The sequence below is a fragment of the Excalfactoria chinensis genome, chromosome 1, assembly GCF_039878825.1.
Source record: "Excalfactoria chinensis isolate bCotChi1 chromosome 1, bCotChi1.hap2, whole genome shotgun sequence".
In the NCBI taxonomy this organism is placed as follows: domain Eukaryota; kingdom Metazoa; phylum Chordata; class Aves; order Galliformes; family Phasianidae; genus Excalfactoria; species Excalfactoria chinensis.
The window spans coordinates 72574600-72592824 of NC_092825.1; the positions used below are offsets into that span (position 1 = coordinate 72574600).

The window sequence follows — 18225 nt, forward strand, 5'->3', positions numbered from 1 at the left end:
CCAGGTCATACCTATTGAGTATACCTACAGGCAGCTCTGGCACGCGGAGGAATTCTAGCATGCATCTGTGTCCCAAGATGTGGGACCTGGCAGTCACCAAGTCTTCACTGAAGTCTGCCCCTTTCGTTACTTGCTCCTCTACTTAAGCATGATGCAGAGATGCTAACCCTAACACTGTACTTTTATATCAAAGGTGCAGAGGCAACACTTTGGCAGGGCCGGGGAAAGGTGACAGGCTGCCCAACAGCCTAGAAAAATAGGGATTATATTACAAAGATGAGAGGCTGAAAGTGACAGCACATGCTGCATATTATGGTAGTTGCCAGTTGTTATCAGCTATCAGCAGGAGGCCAAATGCCACATTCAGGACAGATATGGTTCTCTCTTCTTCCTTCCACAGCCAGCCATCATCATATGAACTGCCATTAAAATGCAGGTTCTGTGACACTGAAAGAAAGACAATGCCCAGTGTAAAAGGGAGTTTTATTGAACAAGTATATATGGTTATGGTATAGATCTAGAGAGATTTGCCGTGAAAGGAAACAGAAGGTCAGATACTGGTATCAACAGCATCACAGTCTCCCACTGTGTTTAGAAAGGTGAAATAACCCTTTCTGGGACTTAATGACAGAACAATAGGGTGCTTGATCACTTGTTCAACTTGCTCCTACAGGGGAAAATTCAAAAGAGAATAAATACAATGAGGAAAGAAAACAAACAAACAAACAAACAAACAAAATGCACAGAAGATAAAATATGTTTTCAGGATGCTGAATAAATAGACCGTTCCATTCGAAACAGACAAAAAAATGGATCAAGAACTATCAGCAAGCTATGTCTACTTACCTAGATAATTGCTCAGCAGATCATGGCCAGCATAACTGCTAAGCTGAGCAGCATACAGACCTGGACCTCCCTCACAGTAAGACAGCATTGTACATCTGACTGATCAACACACACCTCCATTATTCACGTCACATCAAAGGTTCTCCTCAGAATATGATTTGACTGGCTAGGATGGCATTCCTTAAGTCCATGTGAAATACCTTACCTTACCTGTGCCCATTAAACACACAGGCTTTGAGGGATGCTGTAGGTAGAATATTGTTTTTTAAGCGTTGATGTTTTTGAGGAATCTCTGCAGGAATTTTCCAGTTTCTGTTTTTCTACACTTTGGTTTTCACCCTACAGAGGGCCTGATCTCCTTCTGTGAACAGCTAAGTGGTCCACAAATGCAGCCCACAGAACATGTGACACAGGACAGGATCTGAGTCTGACTGCTTCCTGGAAAGCCTGGTGAAGGCTCCTTTCCTCCTAGAACAGCTCTCACTCTACTCATCCTTCCAATCCCTCTGTTTGTGCTACTTTATATTTCACCCTCTTGCCTTTCTTTTTACTAATTCTTCTCTCCTTCCCCGGTGCTTCAGCTTCATTGCTGCTTGGGGTTTTCTTCTTCTTCTTCTTTTTTTTTTTTTTTTTTTTTTTTTTTTCCATCTTTCACTTACCTTATTTTCACTTATCATTAGCCCCTTTCTGCAACAACGTCTCTGCAAAGTGACATGTATTGAGCAACAGCATATTCTTCTGGAAAAGAGCAAAGGAGATGATCTCATTATAAGAACTTGGTTCATTTTAGCCAAGACTTCATGTGAGTCAGCTGCATAGCAGAAATTCGCACCGAAGGAGCCTTCACAGAAAGGTAAACATCGTGGAAAAAGCCGTTGCGAAGGGACGTCCCTGACATTCAGCTGCACTGACGCTGTGCGGAGGATCCCGGGGTGACAGCGGCAAAAACTCCTGCTTGTACAAAACCGGCCGCCAGGGAGCGGAGCAGGGCAGGCAGGGAGAATACCCGGCGTGCTAGAGAGATGTTCATTAGGCGATTACCCCCGCAAAGTACAGGGTCGTCACACTCTCCGCGGACACAGACTTAGTCATGGTATCCACGCGAAGGAGAGCAAGGATGTCTGCCCCTGCCAGGAAGGATACTGGAACCCTGACAGCTCGGAGGCAGCTATGCAGCTGTCCAAACCTTTGGCTGCACAGAGTGCATGAGCCTTTCCCTGGCATCGTGGGGCAGCAGTCAGAACAGCTGTGTGAGGTGTGAGCAGGTGGGCGATCTGCTCTGACTTGTGATGAGGCTATGGGATGAAATACATAGATTAAAAACTGTCATGGGGGACAAACAGGGAAACCATGGTTCAAACATGCACTGACAGGTTATTTCAAAAGAAAGAACACAAAACCCAAGGCAGTCACATCAAGCTGAGGAAAAAATTGCAAGGTAAGAACACAGAGGAAAAAAGCAGATGGAGGCAAGTTTGTGCTTGAAGCTGAATACAGAAACCCTCCATGCCTTCTCCACTTCCCCCTCCCCCCCAACACACACACACACAGTTGCCTCTCTACAGCAGCTCTGAGACCCTGGATGTGGAAGGCCCATCTGTGGATAATAACAATCCACTCAGTCTAGACGAACCAATGAAACCAAATCACAGAAAGCCTTCCCCCCAGTATCAAGACTACATCATCGAAAAATAAGAGATGGATATTAGTTGTAGGTGATTCCTCCCTACAAGGAACTGAATGTCGGGCAGTAAGAAACCGGATGAGGTTTAACAAAAGCAAGTGTAGAGTCTTGCACCTAGGAAGAAATAATTGCATACACCAGTACAGGCTGGGGGAAGACCTGCTGGAGAGGAGCTCTGCTGAGAGGGACCTGGGCGTCCTGGTGGACGACAGGTTGGCCATGAGCCAGCAGTGTGCCCTTGTAGCCAAAAAGGCCAATGGCATACTGGGGTGCATTAAAAAGAGTGTGTCCAGCAGGTCGAGGGAGGTGATCCTCCCTCTACTCTGCCCTGGTGAGGCCTCATCTGGAATACTGTGTCCAGTTCTGGGCTCCCCAGTACAAAAAAGACAGGGATCTCTTGGAAAGAGTCCAAGCGGAGGGCCACAAAGATGGTGAAGGGCCTGGAGCATCTCCCCTATGAGGAGAGACTTAGGGAACTGGGTCTGTTTAGCCTTGAGAAAAGAAGACTGAGAGGGGATTTGATCCCTTCATGCAGAGACTTCTGGGAGTTCTGTGCACAATGGAAAATCACAGTGTGCATCAGAATCAATAGAGAATAGATGTCAATTGAGAGAATTTTCCATGTATGAGTTCTGCTAAGAGCACCATAAAAATTGTAAAGCAACTACATGAGTAGAATCATAGAATCATAGAATCATAGAATTGCCCAGGTTGGATAAGACCTTACATATTATCAAGTCCAAATGAAAGTAGAAACAGATTTAAGTAACACATAGGACATTTACCCTGAGGAACTGATATACATCTGGGCCTAATCCAGATGTTAGAGGTCTGTAATATAAGCCTTTGTGAAAGATGGTATCAGATGAGACACAGGGGTCTTGTGGATCATCTTCTAGATTGAGCCCACTGAATATATAGCCTTGTAGGTCTTGAATGGGGTGCAAGTTGTATATCTGTGGGGGAAGGAAACAAAGAGATCAGTCTTGATTACATAAGCATGTGCTGGCAATTACCAGTGCTGTTATGCTTGCCTGTGTGAAAACATGCTCTTCAACAGCCATACCCAAAAGGTGGTGATCACTTGTGTCTAGTACCCCAGAGGTCAATACTGGTTCCAGCCCTGTTTAATATCTTCATTAATAACCTGGGTGATGGGACAGAGTGTACCCTTGGCAAGTTTGATGCCATCCAGGGGGGACACCTGCAGACATGAGAAATGGACTTACAGGAGACTTACTAACTGGAAAAAAGGAGAAGTGCAAACTCCTGTCCCAGGATTGACTCCATATATTCATGGAGTCAATCAGCTGGAAAGCAGCTTTGCAGAGAAGGATCTGGAGTCTTGATGTACAAGAGTCAACAAATGCACCCTTGCAGCAAAGTCTGTCTCTTTCCTGGGCAACATTAGGAGGGTTGTATCCAGCAGGTTGAGGGAGGTGATCCTTTCCCTCCACTCAGCACTGGAGAGGCCACACCTGATATGGTGGAACCAGATGTGTGCTCTTCAGTACTGGAGAGATGCAGAGCTGCAGGAGAGACTCCAACAAAATGTCACAAAGCATTTCACAGCTACGACTGTTTAGTCTAGAGAAGAAATGACTCAGTGATATCACATTAATGTAAATAAATACCTGAAGTGAGGGTGCAATGGTGACAGAGTCAGGATCTTTTTAGCAGTGCCCATTGCTATGACAAAAAGCAATGAGCATGAACTGGAACACAAGTGGTTCCCTCTATACATCAGGAAGCAATTCTGAAGTGTGTTGGTGATGGAGCACTGGGACAGGTTACCCAGAGAAGCTGTGGAGTTCTTTTCTTGGAAATATTCAAAAGTCATCTGTCCTGGGCAACCAGCTGTAGATGCTTCTGCTTGAGCAAAGTGTTGGACTGGATAACCTCCACAGGGGTCCCTTCCAAATGTGGGTATTCTTTGTGACGTTCTGTGATTCTTACAGAGCATAAGGATCATGGGATTGATACCTGAAAATTAAGCTGGGGCTTTACCTTCAATTTGGATTTTTACTCTTTCTCAAGTCTCTTTTCTTGTCCTGCATCCTTCAGAGGATATAATGCCCAGGATAAAGCTGATGTCTCTGTGTGGCATGCTTATTGACTTGTGATCATCTCCTGAAGCTTCCCAAATGACTTTGCGAGTCCTTGAGTCACTGGTTAAATCAAATCCTAGGTAGCTAAAAGGACTTCTGACTGCTAAGAAGTGAAGTCTGCATATTATGTACATATTATTATGACCAGAACATGTAAAAAAACAGGGGATGTCTAGCACATGCTAACAGTCTCTAGTGAAGAGTCTGTAATAGAGAATAAAACAGTACTGCAAGGAAGGAGAAAATGTACTTGTTTGGGTAACTTACTGTTTCCGCAGACAGCTCTGTCTCAGACTTCAGAAGCAGCACACTTTTATCCACTGCCCTCACAGCACAGAAGGAATTAGCAGCAGCTTCAATCACTAAACTGACATTGGAAGAGGTGAGCATCTGCTTTTCAGAGAATTGCATGTGGACCTGAAATTTATCAAACGCATGTTGGTACGGCTAATCCTTACTGCTTAAGGCTTCTCTGGATGTGTGAGAAGAATAATGTAAGACTCTTCTGTTAAAGCACTGTTGGTCTTACTAGAGGGTGTTGTTTTCCTCTGCCTCAACTATGATAGAGGCTTAGGCAATAAGCACACTTAAACACCTATGCTGTGGTAACTTAAATGAGGCCTACCTGAAGTTATTTAAAATAAAGTGTGATTCTGCTGCTGTGATTGTCAAGCAAAATCTTATTATGACACCTGACCACATGTAAAAAGAACTACAATGAATAAATCATATTTTTACTACGTTTGTCCTGCCTTGCAAATAACAGTGCAAGTAGATCTGTTTTGAATCTACTCAAAGCAAAAAGAAAGAACTCAATACTTGTATTAGACAAGAGGGAAAAATTATTAATAGGAGATCACAAGAGATAAATGAAAACATTTGCTTAGCCCCACTTGTTTTACCTACTAGTATTTTGGTTTTTGTTTGAATATCTTTTAGCTTTCAAGAACAAAAGATGAGAAAAACCTTAAAATTGAAATCTCAATTCAAAATTACAAATCAGTGTTCAGGTTTTGCTAAAAATATATAAAACTTAAACCCTAAGATTTTTCTTTTCTTAAACTTTTTCTGCTTTATGTATAAGGGCTGCCCTGAAAGCAATGTCTCTTATTTTAGTATGTTGACTCACAACCTCAGGAGCAGGTGTAAGTGTTATGTCAGTAGAAACTGAACGTTCCCACCAGCATTCAGTTACATTTTGTTGCCATGTGACAGACGGCAGTAGTGGGGCAGTCTAACAAAGTGGTATTTGATGTGGAAGTGCATATGAAGCAAACGTGTATTGCTGAATTCCTCTATGTGAAATAGTTGTACCCACTGACATTCATCAATACTTACTTGAATGTTTAAGGAGACCAAAGAGTGGTTGTTAGCACAGTGAAGCAGTGGGTGGTGCATTTCAGCAGTGACAACAGTGACACAAAAGACAAACCACGTTTGCCATGCAGATTTTAACCAGTGTGGCATGCAGGATCTTGTTCTTTGCTGGTGAAAATGCATGACTAGTGGTGGTGACTATTTTGAAAAATCATGTTATGTAGCTGAGAATTTTTTATATGAAACCATGTTATTTTGCTCTTTTTATCTGTTGCAGTTTCCATGGAAATAAATAGAAGGCATTACTTTTGGAGCAACCCACGTATTTTGTTGTGGCAAACATAAACTGCATTTTTATTCATAAGAAAAAGTGTAAAAAAAAAAAATAGATTGCATTGTAAAGTGGAATAAGACTAAAACATGCTTTTATGGTTAAAAACAAACAGTTCAAACTATATAGCACACTAGTATAGTTTTGGTGAACCAGGTAGAATTTGAGAGTAGTGTGTTTCCAGATAAGTTTTATTTAGAGGATTTACCTTTTGGCAATGAGGCTAGGTGGAGGCAGAGAAAAGATATAAAGAGAATAAGAGGAGAATGAAGAAGAAAAGAAACTGTTGTGGATGTGTGCACAAAGGATTTGTATTTATTTGGCAACAGGCAAGGCACATACTTAGTGTTTCTCACCTTGTTTTTGAAGCACTTTTCAATTGGAAATCGGACACTGTCTGCTACCAGCTCCTTAGCAGGGTGTAACATATATAGAAGCAGTCGAAGGGCTGGAGCCATTTTCTCACTGACCACAAGTGGAATCGTGAAGGTGCCATTTTGATCTGTTATTTGAGAGGAAGAGACTAATACAGAGACAAAGTGTGCCTCCGGTGGCGCAGTGGTAGAATTGCTGCTTGCAACACCAGAGGCCCGGAGTTCGAATCCCCCCTGTGGCGCAAGTGGCAGAAATGCTGCTCTGCTACACAGAAGGGCTCAAATCCCGGGAGTTGGACTCGATGATCTCTAAGGTCCCTTCCAACTCGCACGATACTATGATGATGATGATCTTTTTTTGTAGCCACCATATAGACAGGCATGCCCCTGTACCAATCCATGGAGCAATCTGCAGTTGGACTATAAACTGAAAAATCCTGGAGTAACAGACAGTGGCCAGGAAGTCACATGTCAGAGATGCCTTCAGATTTACTGTGAGTTTGAACATGTGACCAGACACTCCCCCAGACCAGACATGGCATTCCCTCCATAATCCTTTGGGAAGATCTTTACATGACACTCATTTTTGACTCATACCTGAAACTGGTTTCTGGACTACAGCTGATTTTATTGTGCTCTTAATAGTAGTGATAGAATCGTGCACACATGCATTGGTGAAAAGGGACACAGCCATCCCAAGAAATGTTGTCTTGGTCCCCAGTTCCCCAGTTTACCCATTTGTTTTTTAAATACAGAAGCCTGATGATGACAACTTAACTTACCACCTTGGATATTAACTTTAATTTCCCCTGTGAGGACAATCTTGCCTTTTGCCATGCCCTGTAAAGAAAATTACAATACATTTATGGATTATTAGAGGTTGGAGCCTGAAAGTAACAATCAAATTCAACACATATCAACATGACAATTGAGACACGCACACTGGCACTGCTCCAAATACTTAAATATCACCCATAAGGCATGCTAGATGCTACCACTGCTGCTGCCACTGGCCAGGAAGCAGCAGAAAAAAAAATGATGGAAGGGAATAGGACAAGGAAAAGGAGTTAATTGGACAGAAGGGAAATGAACCGTGGCCTAAGATGGTGTAAGAATGGTTAAAGGTGGTTACCTGCTATGAAATAAAGAGACCTGGCCAGATAGGTCAGATTAGTTTTCCAGAGTAAGTAGTTATGATCTTAGGTTACTGGTCATTGCAGTGGCTTCCAGAAACTGGAAGAGCTCACTGCCATTACTGCTGTGGTTGAATTGCCAGATAGGCCCCTGGTAAAGCCCTTTCAGTGAAACTGTGCAATAAACCTATACTCACCACATAGTAGAAGTTCACAATATTGATATGCTCATATCCTTCCATGTTCAAGATATAGTACACAGTGATCATCCTCTTCTGTCCACAGCTCATATATTTCCGCAAAGGATCAATCCTCACAAAACTGTTAGTCCAGGAGTATAAGCGCTGGACAGAGAGATATGCATCTGGGTAAGAAGGCTCTATCCAGCCTTCAGAGTGGCACTGGTCACCAGTTTTGTATATTGCCTGGTTAGGAGAGGTAGAAGGAAAGACAAGGAAAGCAAACATAGCTCACTAGGGAAATCACTGTCACATACATCGGAAAGATTAGTTCACAGAATCCACAATTCTAAGAATCACATCTGAAGCCAAACAGGTAAGAGATCTTGCAGCCTCGCAGCAAGACATTGCATTGCATTACAACAACTCAGTTACTTTCCTCATTTCTTTTATGGCTTTATTATTATTATTATTATTATTATTATTATTTAGTTTTTATTTTTAGAACTCTAGAACATGAAATAAAACAAAATATATTTTATTACCAGAATTCAAACCTCATCCTACCTTCTTGGGTTCAGTTTTAGATCAGTTTTCTCTGTCTCCGTTTCCATCTCCCTCACCCTCTCCCCCATTCTGTTTCTCTCCTTCCCTCCCCTCCAACTTGTTCTGTACTCACTCTCAGACTCAGCTCAGGATCAAACAATTTGGACGTGTCAATGATAAATGGAGCAATACCATTAATATCAGTGGTGAAGTTTTGTGTATTCTTGTTATTAACAAATAGCTGAATAACTTCACTGGAAATAGGAGAGTTGTCTTTGTCTACCAGCTTGATCTACAGGAGAAGAAAATGACAAATATGTTTATATTGCTATATTTCTGTGAACAGACATGCATAATTTACAGCCCTTCTCTCTGCACAGAGCAGAATTGCTTTCTCTCCTCACTTCAAATTAATAATTTAGAAAAATGCGTGTCTTCACTGTCCAGCTGCTATCTCAGTTATCTTGCAGTGCATGCAAAGGGAGCTTCCTCTGCAGCTATTTTTGCTTCACTGACTGTGGAGCAAGAACTTCTTAAGTCTCATCTCTTTAATCACTGCTCCTTTCTGACTATACATTTCCAGTTTAAATACACAGTTACTTTCTTCCATTATTTTCCTTTCTTAGTCTTGAGTATCTGATGCTGTTACTTTCCAAGTCTGAATACTTTTTCCTCATATCTTTATTCTGTGCACTTTTCTGATTCTGTCCCCACTATCTGTTCTATTTATGTAGTAAACAAAGAAATAAGAAATGCTAGAAACCATTCAGTAAATTTTAGATTGCTTGAAATAAGCATTCTTTCTTTAAAAAAAAACAAAAACCAAAAACAAAACAGAACAAAACAAAAGCAGCAGAAGGAGTAATGATATATTAAACCGACTGACTACCCTCACTGTCCAGAGATAGAGTGAAGTTACTTCTGAAATAAAAATGCAGATAGTGAACTAAAAGTCATTCAGATCAGTGTTGACTTTTGCAAACCGAATGTGACAGAAGTGAAGGCATATAACAGACACAAAAGAAAATATTTCATGGTGCTGGGGAGAATTATTACAGATGGTGTGAGATGGAACAATTACAGGATTAGGGAAGGATGTATTTTGAGAAAGTTTTTTTATGGCAGTTGAGCTGATACTAAGTTGTATGTTTTTGTTGTTTTTTTTTTTTTCTTTTTTCTTTCATCTTTTTTTCTTCCATAGAAGCAAAGAAACTGCCAAGTGATTCTAATTGAAAATAATTTCATTTCTGAGATGGGACATCCCAGCCACCTACCACATGTCTTCCAATATTTAATATTTAACATGTGGGGAAATGTGTGTATTTCAGGAATTCATCGTGGTAAATCACATCAAGGAGTCTGTTGACCCACTATCCTTCTGTAAGTAATTGTAAGGTAGATGCACAACACTCTGAAGAATGAGGTGAGAGTGAAGAACAAGTGAGAAAATCACATGAACGTCTTCCGGAGAGGAAAAAGTACTTTAAGGGCAATAATTTCCTTTCAGTGCCACTGAAAAAACGACCCCTCAGCCTTTCCTCATTGAAAATAAAAACACCTGAACTAGATGTAAGAGGAAGAAAGATAGATTTATATCTGGAAGAAAGATAGATTTATATCTACCCTTTCAATCACTGAGAGAATGATGTGGGATTTGTCATTAAACAGTAAATCATGAAAAGGCTTTTTGAAACAAGAACTGTTTCTTATTCCCCCCTCCCCCCCCCCCCTTTTTTTTTTAAGTAAAATTTCTTTCACTATCTTTCATCACATCCCAGTAATGTCATTTATTTATCTATTTGTTGTCATTTGTACTTATCACTTTTGAAGGGAGGAGCAGTGATTTGTATCAAGTTGAAAATACAAGTTAGAAAAATGCTAATTAATGGATTGCTGTTTTGATCCTAAGTACTTCTGGCAGACACAAATCTGAACAATCTTATACTCGTCTGTATTCAGAATTACTGATAGGACACAGTATATGTAAAGAAAGAAGCCTAGGTAGAAAACAGTTCCCCCAAATAATCCCCCAATCTTACCCAACACTGTTATCTTGTTATTTCCCCCCAGACATCTTCAGTACAACCTCATCATGCTCTCACTTACCTGTCCAAAATAAGGAATGCCTCTTCAGTAGTAATGATACATGTTCTCAAACTGTAAACTGCTCATCACTTGAGTTATAGAAATAGACTGAGTAGCTGTAAGTTGCAGACCTGTAAGACATGCCAAGTGTCAAAGGAAAATAAATTTTGTCTTGCATGTATCTTCAGAAGTCTTAACATTTGCATGGAAATGTGCTTATAAAAAAGGACATCCTTCTTCAAAAGAAAACAGGGGTTGAATACTCCTTACTTTCTTTTTTGATCATACCACAATTGTCTTTTCTGTCTGTGTAGAAGGGATTACCTGTTCCTTTCTCTGTGACAGTGGCTTTCACATCAAGATTCCTCATGTAACCAACGCGATTTAGTTCAAAGACCTTGGAGCTGAGAACCTGGGAGAGGCAGCCATCTGTATTCAGCTGGAAAGAAAACTAATCCTGTTACAAGAGTGAAAATGGGTAAAAATTGTTTACTGAACTTTATCAGTTGATTTCTCTGCTGTCAAGAGGAGAATTTTCCAAAGCTTTCAAAAAAGATTATTCTCTCATTACTTTCAAAATTATTATACAGGACAGGATCATTACACACATTTCAGCTGGGAAACTGAGAAAGAACATGTCAGTACTTTGTCAGGCCTAAAACCAACAAGAGAATTAAATGCTCTGAGTTCCTGGAAGTGATCTCAGCGAACAGATGAATAGAATAAAGTGAAGCAGCAATGAAAGAAAAAGAAAGTGCACCAAGCAAAGGAAGAGATGCAAGAATGCTGAGGAGAGAGCAAGCATAAAGAGGAGCAATAATTATGCATCGTACATCTTTGGTGAATGATTGACAAACTGGGCTTTTCTTGCACCTCCCATATGAATCAAAATCCCTGCACACACTGAGCTGGACTTTCCCCTCAACAGACTGGCCATAGGTGTACCTAGGAGAAGAAGAAATAGGTCTGTGAGATGATGCTTGAAAAACTGACTTAAATTAACCTGTTCAGGAATAGATCCAGGATGAGCAGTGACCTGGCAAGCCAGGCACTGGAGTAGTTTCATGGGCAATTTTACTAATTCTCCTGTTCCAGAAAAATAATACAAATGTGAAGTTGAAAAACCAGTAAGTTTTACTTCACTCATGAGCCAAAGCTATGCTGTGAATGTCAAAATAAATACATCTATAAGGTTAGTGATCAAACATGACTACTAATTTATGACTGTTTTCTCCACTATTCATCTTAGAGTGAAGTCCTAGACTTAGTGAGATCAAAATGAAACTTCTCATAACTGCAAGTGGTTCAAGATTTCAGCCTTCTATAATAAATTATGAGATCTTGTACCTGGGTCGTGGCAATCCCCACTATCAGTACAAGCTGGGGGATGTAAGAATGGAGAGCAATACTGTTGAAAAGGACTTCGGAGTATGGGTGAATGGCAAGCTGGACATGAGCCAGCAATGCACCCTCACAGCCCTGAAAGCCAGCCATATCCTGGGATGCATCAAAAGAAGTGTAGTCAGCAAGTCAAGGGAGGTGATCCTGGCCATCTGCTCTGCTGGCAAGACCACACCTGGAGTACTGCATCCAGATGTGGAGTCCTCAGTACAGGAGAGACATGGACCTGCTAGAGCACATTCAGAGGAGAGCTACAAAAATCCAAGTGGTGGAACACCTTTCCATTGAGGACAGTCTAAGTGAGATGGGACTGTTCAGCCTGAAGAAGAGATAGCTCTGGGGAGATAGTGGACTTTTAATATCTAAAGAGAGAAGAGTCCCTGGGTCTCTCAGCCTTTCCTCATACAAGAGACACTCAAGGTTCCTAATAGTCTCTGTGGCCCTTCACTGAACTCTCTAGGAGATCTCTGCCTTTCCTGAACTGAGGAGCTAAGAACTGGACACAGTATTTCAGATGTAGCTTCAACAGGGGGGAGCAGAGTGGAAGGATCATCTCCCTCTGCCTGCTGGCCACACATTTTTTAATACACCCCAGGATATCATTGGCCTTCTTGTCCATAAGTGCACACTTCCGGCTCATGGTCAACATGTTATCCACAAGAATCCTTAGGTCCTTCTTCTCAGAGTTCATTTCTAGCAGATCATCCCTTAACCCTTACTGGTGCATATGTTTATTCCTCTCTCAAGACCCTACATTCGCTCTTGTTGAAGTTCAATAAAGTTTTAAAGACAGACAGAATTTTAGGACAACTTCTGAAATTTAACAATATTCTGCCATATGAAGACCTTCCTCTGAAGTGAGTTGCTGAGAGACATATCCTGTTTTAAAAAGGGTGGGTCAATCCACCCAATCAGTGTAAAGGGAATACTCATACAATAAAATGAGAAGAGAGTACAAATAAATGAAAGCTCTAACCACCAAGTCAGCCCTGACCAGTCTCTTCAGAGAACCTATTAATTTTGGCATCTTCTCTAAGGCCTGTCTCTTTCCCCAGTATCTTACAAATTCTTGCTCTCTGCATATTTGCTCTGCAATTTGTACTTACACTGCACAGATTTTCACTGTCAGTTCTGAATCCATGACTGTAAGACTTTCTGGTGCAGTGATTGTAACATCAAATTTTGGCAGCACTACAACAGCAACAACAACAAACCAACATTGGCATTATTGCCAAATTACAGGTTGAGGAAAAACAGAAAATGAGATTGTATCATTAGTCAGAGATGTAATGCGAGCTCAGAACTGGAGTGTCAAAATGTTACAGTAGCCATGTGATGTGTGAGGACAAATACAGCTGTTTTTGAAAGCTTTGAAGAAAAGTCGTCAAAACTTATGAATGATGAATTCTGTGACGTCTAGAAGCCTTGCCCAGCTTTGGCTGGGAAAGCTGATGGAACAGGTTGCAAGAAGGTTACTTTGTCACAGTGGATCTTTCCATCAATTTATTGATTCTTTTACCAGCTGAATCTGTGAAAAGTAGATAATTTCTTCTTTATGTCTTTTTTCTCATTTTTCTCTCCAGTTGTTAATGACACCCATATGGTGTTATATTTGCTAGAAAGCTGTTTGAAGTGTTGTCAATCAAAAGAATTGCTTGATGAAGATTTATCTCTATTCGTGTTTTCTACTCTGACTTAAAAGCATCAGGTAGCATTTACCATATTCCTCCACATGGAATGAATGATTTGTTCTCTCTCCTGATTTCTTTGTTACAATAATTTTGTAGTTTCCTAGTATAGGCTTTTCAGTTAGTGGAAATTCAATCTGGACAATGTTAATCTCTGATGTCACATTTTGCCACTGAAAGATTCTGTTGTTCTGTGGATCCTGAGGGGGGAAAAATATAGGTTCACAGTTTGTTTGTATTTGAGATCTTCTACAATTAGCTAACAAAACCAGAAGCAATGAAATAAATAGGCCAAGTTTCTTTTGCTCACTGAAGAAGTTATTTAATGTGAATACCTTGAGATAAACTATGTTTAGTACTCATTATTAATGTTGCTAGATTCTCATCTGTTGATCTCAGATTTAACTATCCTTTTTTGTGTCTATTTGTTAGCCTCAATGATCAGAGAAAGTTGCACTATACTTTTCTTCTCTGCTCTTTAGCACATATTTTCTAGCTTCATGCTGAAGGAGAGAAAATCCATCCTTTAAGCTTCCCCTTCAATCTAGCTTTTTTTTTCAGCTGCCAGAAGAAGGAAGGAAGCATTTCCTCTGCGGTGTGGTGCCATTTTCCTCCAAGCTTATCTTATGTTAGTCAGGTTAAAGAATACTCATTCACAACATTTTCTTGAACTCTTTAAACTAGAGACTGAAACAAACAAACAAACAAAGGAACAAAAAACAGTGAAGCTCTAAATATTTATGATTCAGTGTAGACAAAATGACGTAATCAAGTTATAACAAAATCTTTTAGGAATATTGTCTAGATGCTATTTAGAAGCCTTTGCAAAAAGCCCCATCAGAACCAATATAGCTACTAATTTTATCCACTGCCTATATTTGTTCATTGTTTTCAAGAGGTTATGAAAGTTATGAAAAGATTTGCTTCCAAACAAGTTGAACAAACTGAAGGGAGTAGAGTGGGGTCAAAGACAGGCACAAGAATAGTTTGACTTTTAAGAATGCTGAGATGAAAGTAGATGTGTTTTTCTTGTTAGTAAAGTTTACTTGAAAGTATTGTGGAATTTATGGAGTTTCTGTTAGTTTCTGCCAGTGTACTCAGGAGTAAGATTTGGCTGAGTGCATCTATATGTGTGCAAATCAATGTAAGCAGATGTGCTTCAGATTTTATCTTTGTAAGTGTGATATATTACAAAGAGAAAAATCTCTTACCTGAACTGCAATCAAAGGGTACTGAAAGGAACAAAGTGGGAGGTTAGATGTCTGAACAAAGACAAATTATTTTTCCCCAGGATTGTGAGAAAACTAATAATAATTGCAGAGATTTTCATCTCTTATTACAATCAGTTTACATAGTAGTTCAACTTAGTAGGATTAAATAAAGAGAACTGATGAAATGAGGATGCTGGGGCAGATTCTGATCATACTGGATTTAGTATGTAGGACTGATAGTGCCTCTGATAAGATAAACAATCATAGTAAGTCTTTTCCTTTACATGTCCCTGTTTAAATACAGAGGAATATTTCAGATCACTCACCATCTCTTGAATAGGTTTGAAATTGATATCCAGAGCAACGACACGAAACATCACTGGAAAGACAGATAACAAGACATTAGAATTGACCAGAGTTTATTTAGCTGAGCATGAATTTCTACATTCATTAGCACTTCCAGTTTCATTGGTTCTTCTAACAAAACCACTTGCACAGGATGTAGGTAATAAAATGCATCTGAAGGTAAAAAATCCTACTTAATAGAGACTTTGCAGAATGCACTTCCTCCAGCATTGTATTCTCACATTGTTACATTAAAGTTTGCTTAACCTCAGAGAAAATGAATGGCTGCACTGCTGTGCAGGTCACATAGTCTCAAGTGAGATCCATAATTAATTTAGTGGCTGTCTGCATTATGTAGATGTATTTATTACTCCTTATTATACTGTTAATGCAGTATAATTCTTGTTAGTGCACTTTGTTCTCATCTTCTACAAGATTTTACATTTTTTTACTTTACTAGAGAAAACTGAAAAGAAAATTATGGAAAACAAAGAAAAAACATGCCTCAAAGATATCCTTCAAAATCATTCTGTTTTCAGCATTTGATTTAATCTACTTCCCTACCTTAAAACCAGATTATCTGACAAATAATCAGGCTGTGTTTGTGGGACACCTCTGTGGAACCAATTTCTTTCCTTCATGCTATTTATTAAGGTAGTGCACATCCATAGTTAAAATATAGCTGATTCAGTCTAACTACTATGCTATTTATTGGCCTCTGGAAAGAAATAGCCTGTCAGTGTTTTCTACGATGTTCTAATGCTATAAACTAAATAAATATTCGCCACTCTGTCCTGGTTTGTAGATGGGTTTGTCTGTCTGCACAAAGACAAAGCTCTCCATCTTCCAAATCATCACTGACCGTTGCTCTTTCAGTTCAAATGTTGTACCCTTGGCTGTGAAGGAAATGAAAGCCAGTGGGACAGAAATGACAGGAGGAATCTGTGAGGAAATGGAAAAACAAGGGGAGGGTGTTAGTCTTGAAGTCAATTTCACCAGACTTCAGGGAACACTTCTACCTATGGACTGAACTGATAAAAAGAAAATCCTATCTCAATCCCATCACTTGATAAATTATTCTTGAATCTTTCTCTTTTCTTCTGTCAATTAAAAATCTCTCCTTTTCTGTCACTACATCTCTCCTCTACTCCCTTTTTAATTCAACATGTTGTTTTTTTTTTCCTTCCAGTGCTCTGCTAATCCTTGTTCTATTTTTCTTCCCCTTCCTTACATTTTCTATAGACTTCTCACATTAGCTATTATGACAAGTTCGATTTTTCCATTGGGGCTTAAATTCAAATTAATTTACCATGAAGTTCAAGCACTGTAGACCATTGCTTGCTGTTGTGTTTTTCTCAAAAATAGTGGTGTTAACGGTACCATACTCCAGGACGACTCTGACAGATATTGTTTGATTGAGGTTGAAGAATTGCAGGCAAACCTGACTTGGAGAGTCACTTTGGAGAACAGCAGGCACCATTAGGACATATTGACTGCAAGATCCAAATAGCACAGTGATCAGTCTTGTCATAGAGAATGGAGCATTTATATTGTTCAACATTCACTAATTGGTTTGGAGTAAATATAGGACATTTTTTCTAATGCCCCTCACTCCAACTTTGCAGCACCCAGCAATCCCAGCCTTGGGTTCCCCACACAACTTTGCCAGAACCCATCATTCTTACCCTTTAGCTTATTACTAAATTATATTGCTACTACTACTGCTACTGTCCTTCCTGAACACAAACATCAATCTCTATGAAAGTTCTGCAACAGGCAGAGGTCTACTTCCAATTTAACTTAATTCTCCAAATATGAAAGATGAGGTTTCATATGATTTAATATTTAGAGTAGAAGTAATGGCATCAACTAGCCTTGTCTTTAAAACCTTACTAATACTTAGTATTACTACTAATAATATGGTAGTTCTTACGGCTCCGGTTCCTTTCCAGCTGTTGCATGGAGGAGAAGAATAGCCAGAAGAAATTTCAACCACATTTTTCTTACTGTTTGACAGAAGAAAGAGAAAATTTCTCTTCCCAAAAAACAACACATTGCCTACTAGTTTAACAGCACTGCAGCATTCCTCACTGAGAGCTCCAGAGAAGAGGAGCTGGCCCTTCAGTTCCTCCCTGCCTCCTTCTTTAGATGCTAGTTCATTTATAATTGCAGCAAGGGGTGGAGATCCTAGTCTGCCTTACTTCTTTGAAGAACCTCCCCTAATTCCACTGCAACCTAAAATATTTCACTGTCTTCAGATGGCAACACTTCACAGTGATTGTTTGAATGTCCTTACCAATCATATTTAACTGATGAGGGGCTTCTCTTTTCTTCTTAAAGAAATATCAAATCATTTGAAACTGAAACAGGGCAGCATCAATCAGTTGTCAGCCAGATTTCTTTGTCTCATCTGTTTGCTTAGATCACAGACAAAAGAGTGACATTCTGCTCTGAAAGCCCAGCTCCTTGTCATTTTTATTGAAGAGGACCTTAGTCACTATTAATGGTTCACAGAATCATAGAACTACAGAATGGTTTGGGTTGGAGGGGAACTTAAAAACCTTCCAGTTCCATCCCCTCTGCCCCTCTCCCCACTTTCCACTAGATTAAATTGCCTAGCACCCCATCCAACCTGGCCTTGGATATCTCCAGAAATGGGGCACCAACATCTTCTCTGGGCAACTTATTCCAGTGTCTCACTACCCTCTGAGTAGAAAATTTCTTCCTAACATATAATCTAAATCTCCCCTCGCTTAGTTTAAAACCATTCCCCCTTGTTTTGTCACTGTCAGACAGTTCAGGAGCTTCACCTGGGATCAAGCTTGGTTTTCTCCAGCACAAGATACCCACACCAGGAGCTGTCGAGAATAGAAATTCACTGACTAAGGCTTCATTTTGATTTGATATTGATTTGACATTTTGAAGTAAGCAGATAACATATATTGCACATTCTTACTCTTCCTGACTTTCTCAGGTA

At 40.0% G+C, this 18225-nt stretch overlaps 1 protein-coding gene across 1 annotated transcript; it reads right to left on the reverse strand.

The window, feature by feature from the left end:
- Window positions 1-310: 310 nt before the first annotated feature.
- LOC140251567 (ovostatin-like) lies at window positions 311-17303 on the reverse strand. Its single transcript, XM_072335552.1, is given in 18 exon segments — window positions 311-447; window positions 559-667; window positions 3316-3486; window positions 4906-5055; window positions 6643-6788; window positions 7443-7500; window positions 7991-8218; window positions 8652-8810; window positions 10625-10734; window positions 10928-11042; window positions 11437-11548; window positions 13111-13195; window positions 13724-13892; window positions 14904-14924; window positions 15230-15282; window positions 16034-16190; window positions 16558-16741; window positions 17182-17303. Coding segments are annotated over 18 exon segments (2286 nt in total).
- Between the last annotated feature and the right edge of the window lie 922 nt (window positions 17304-18225).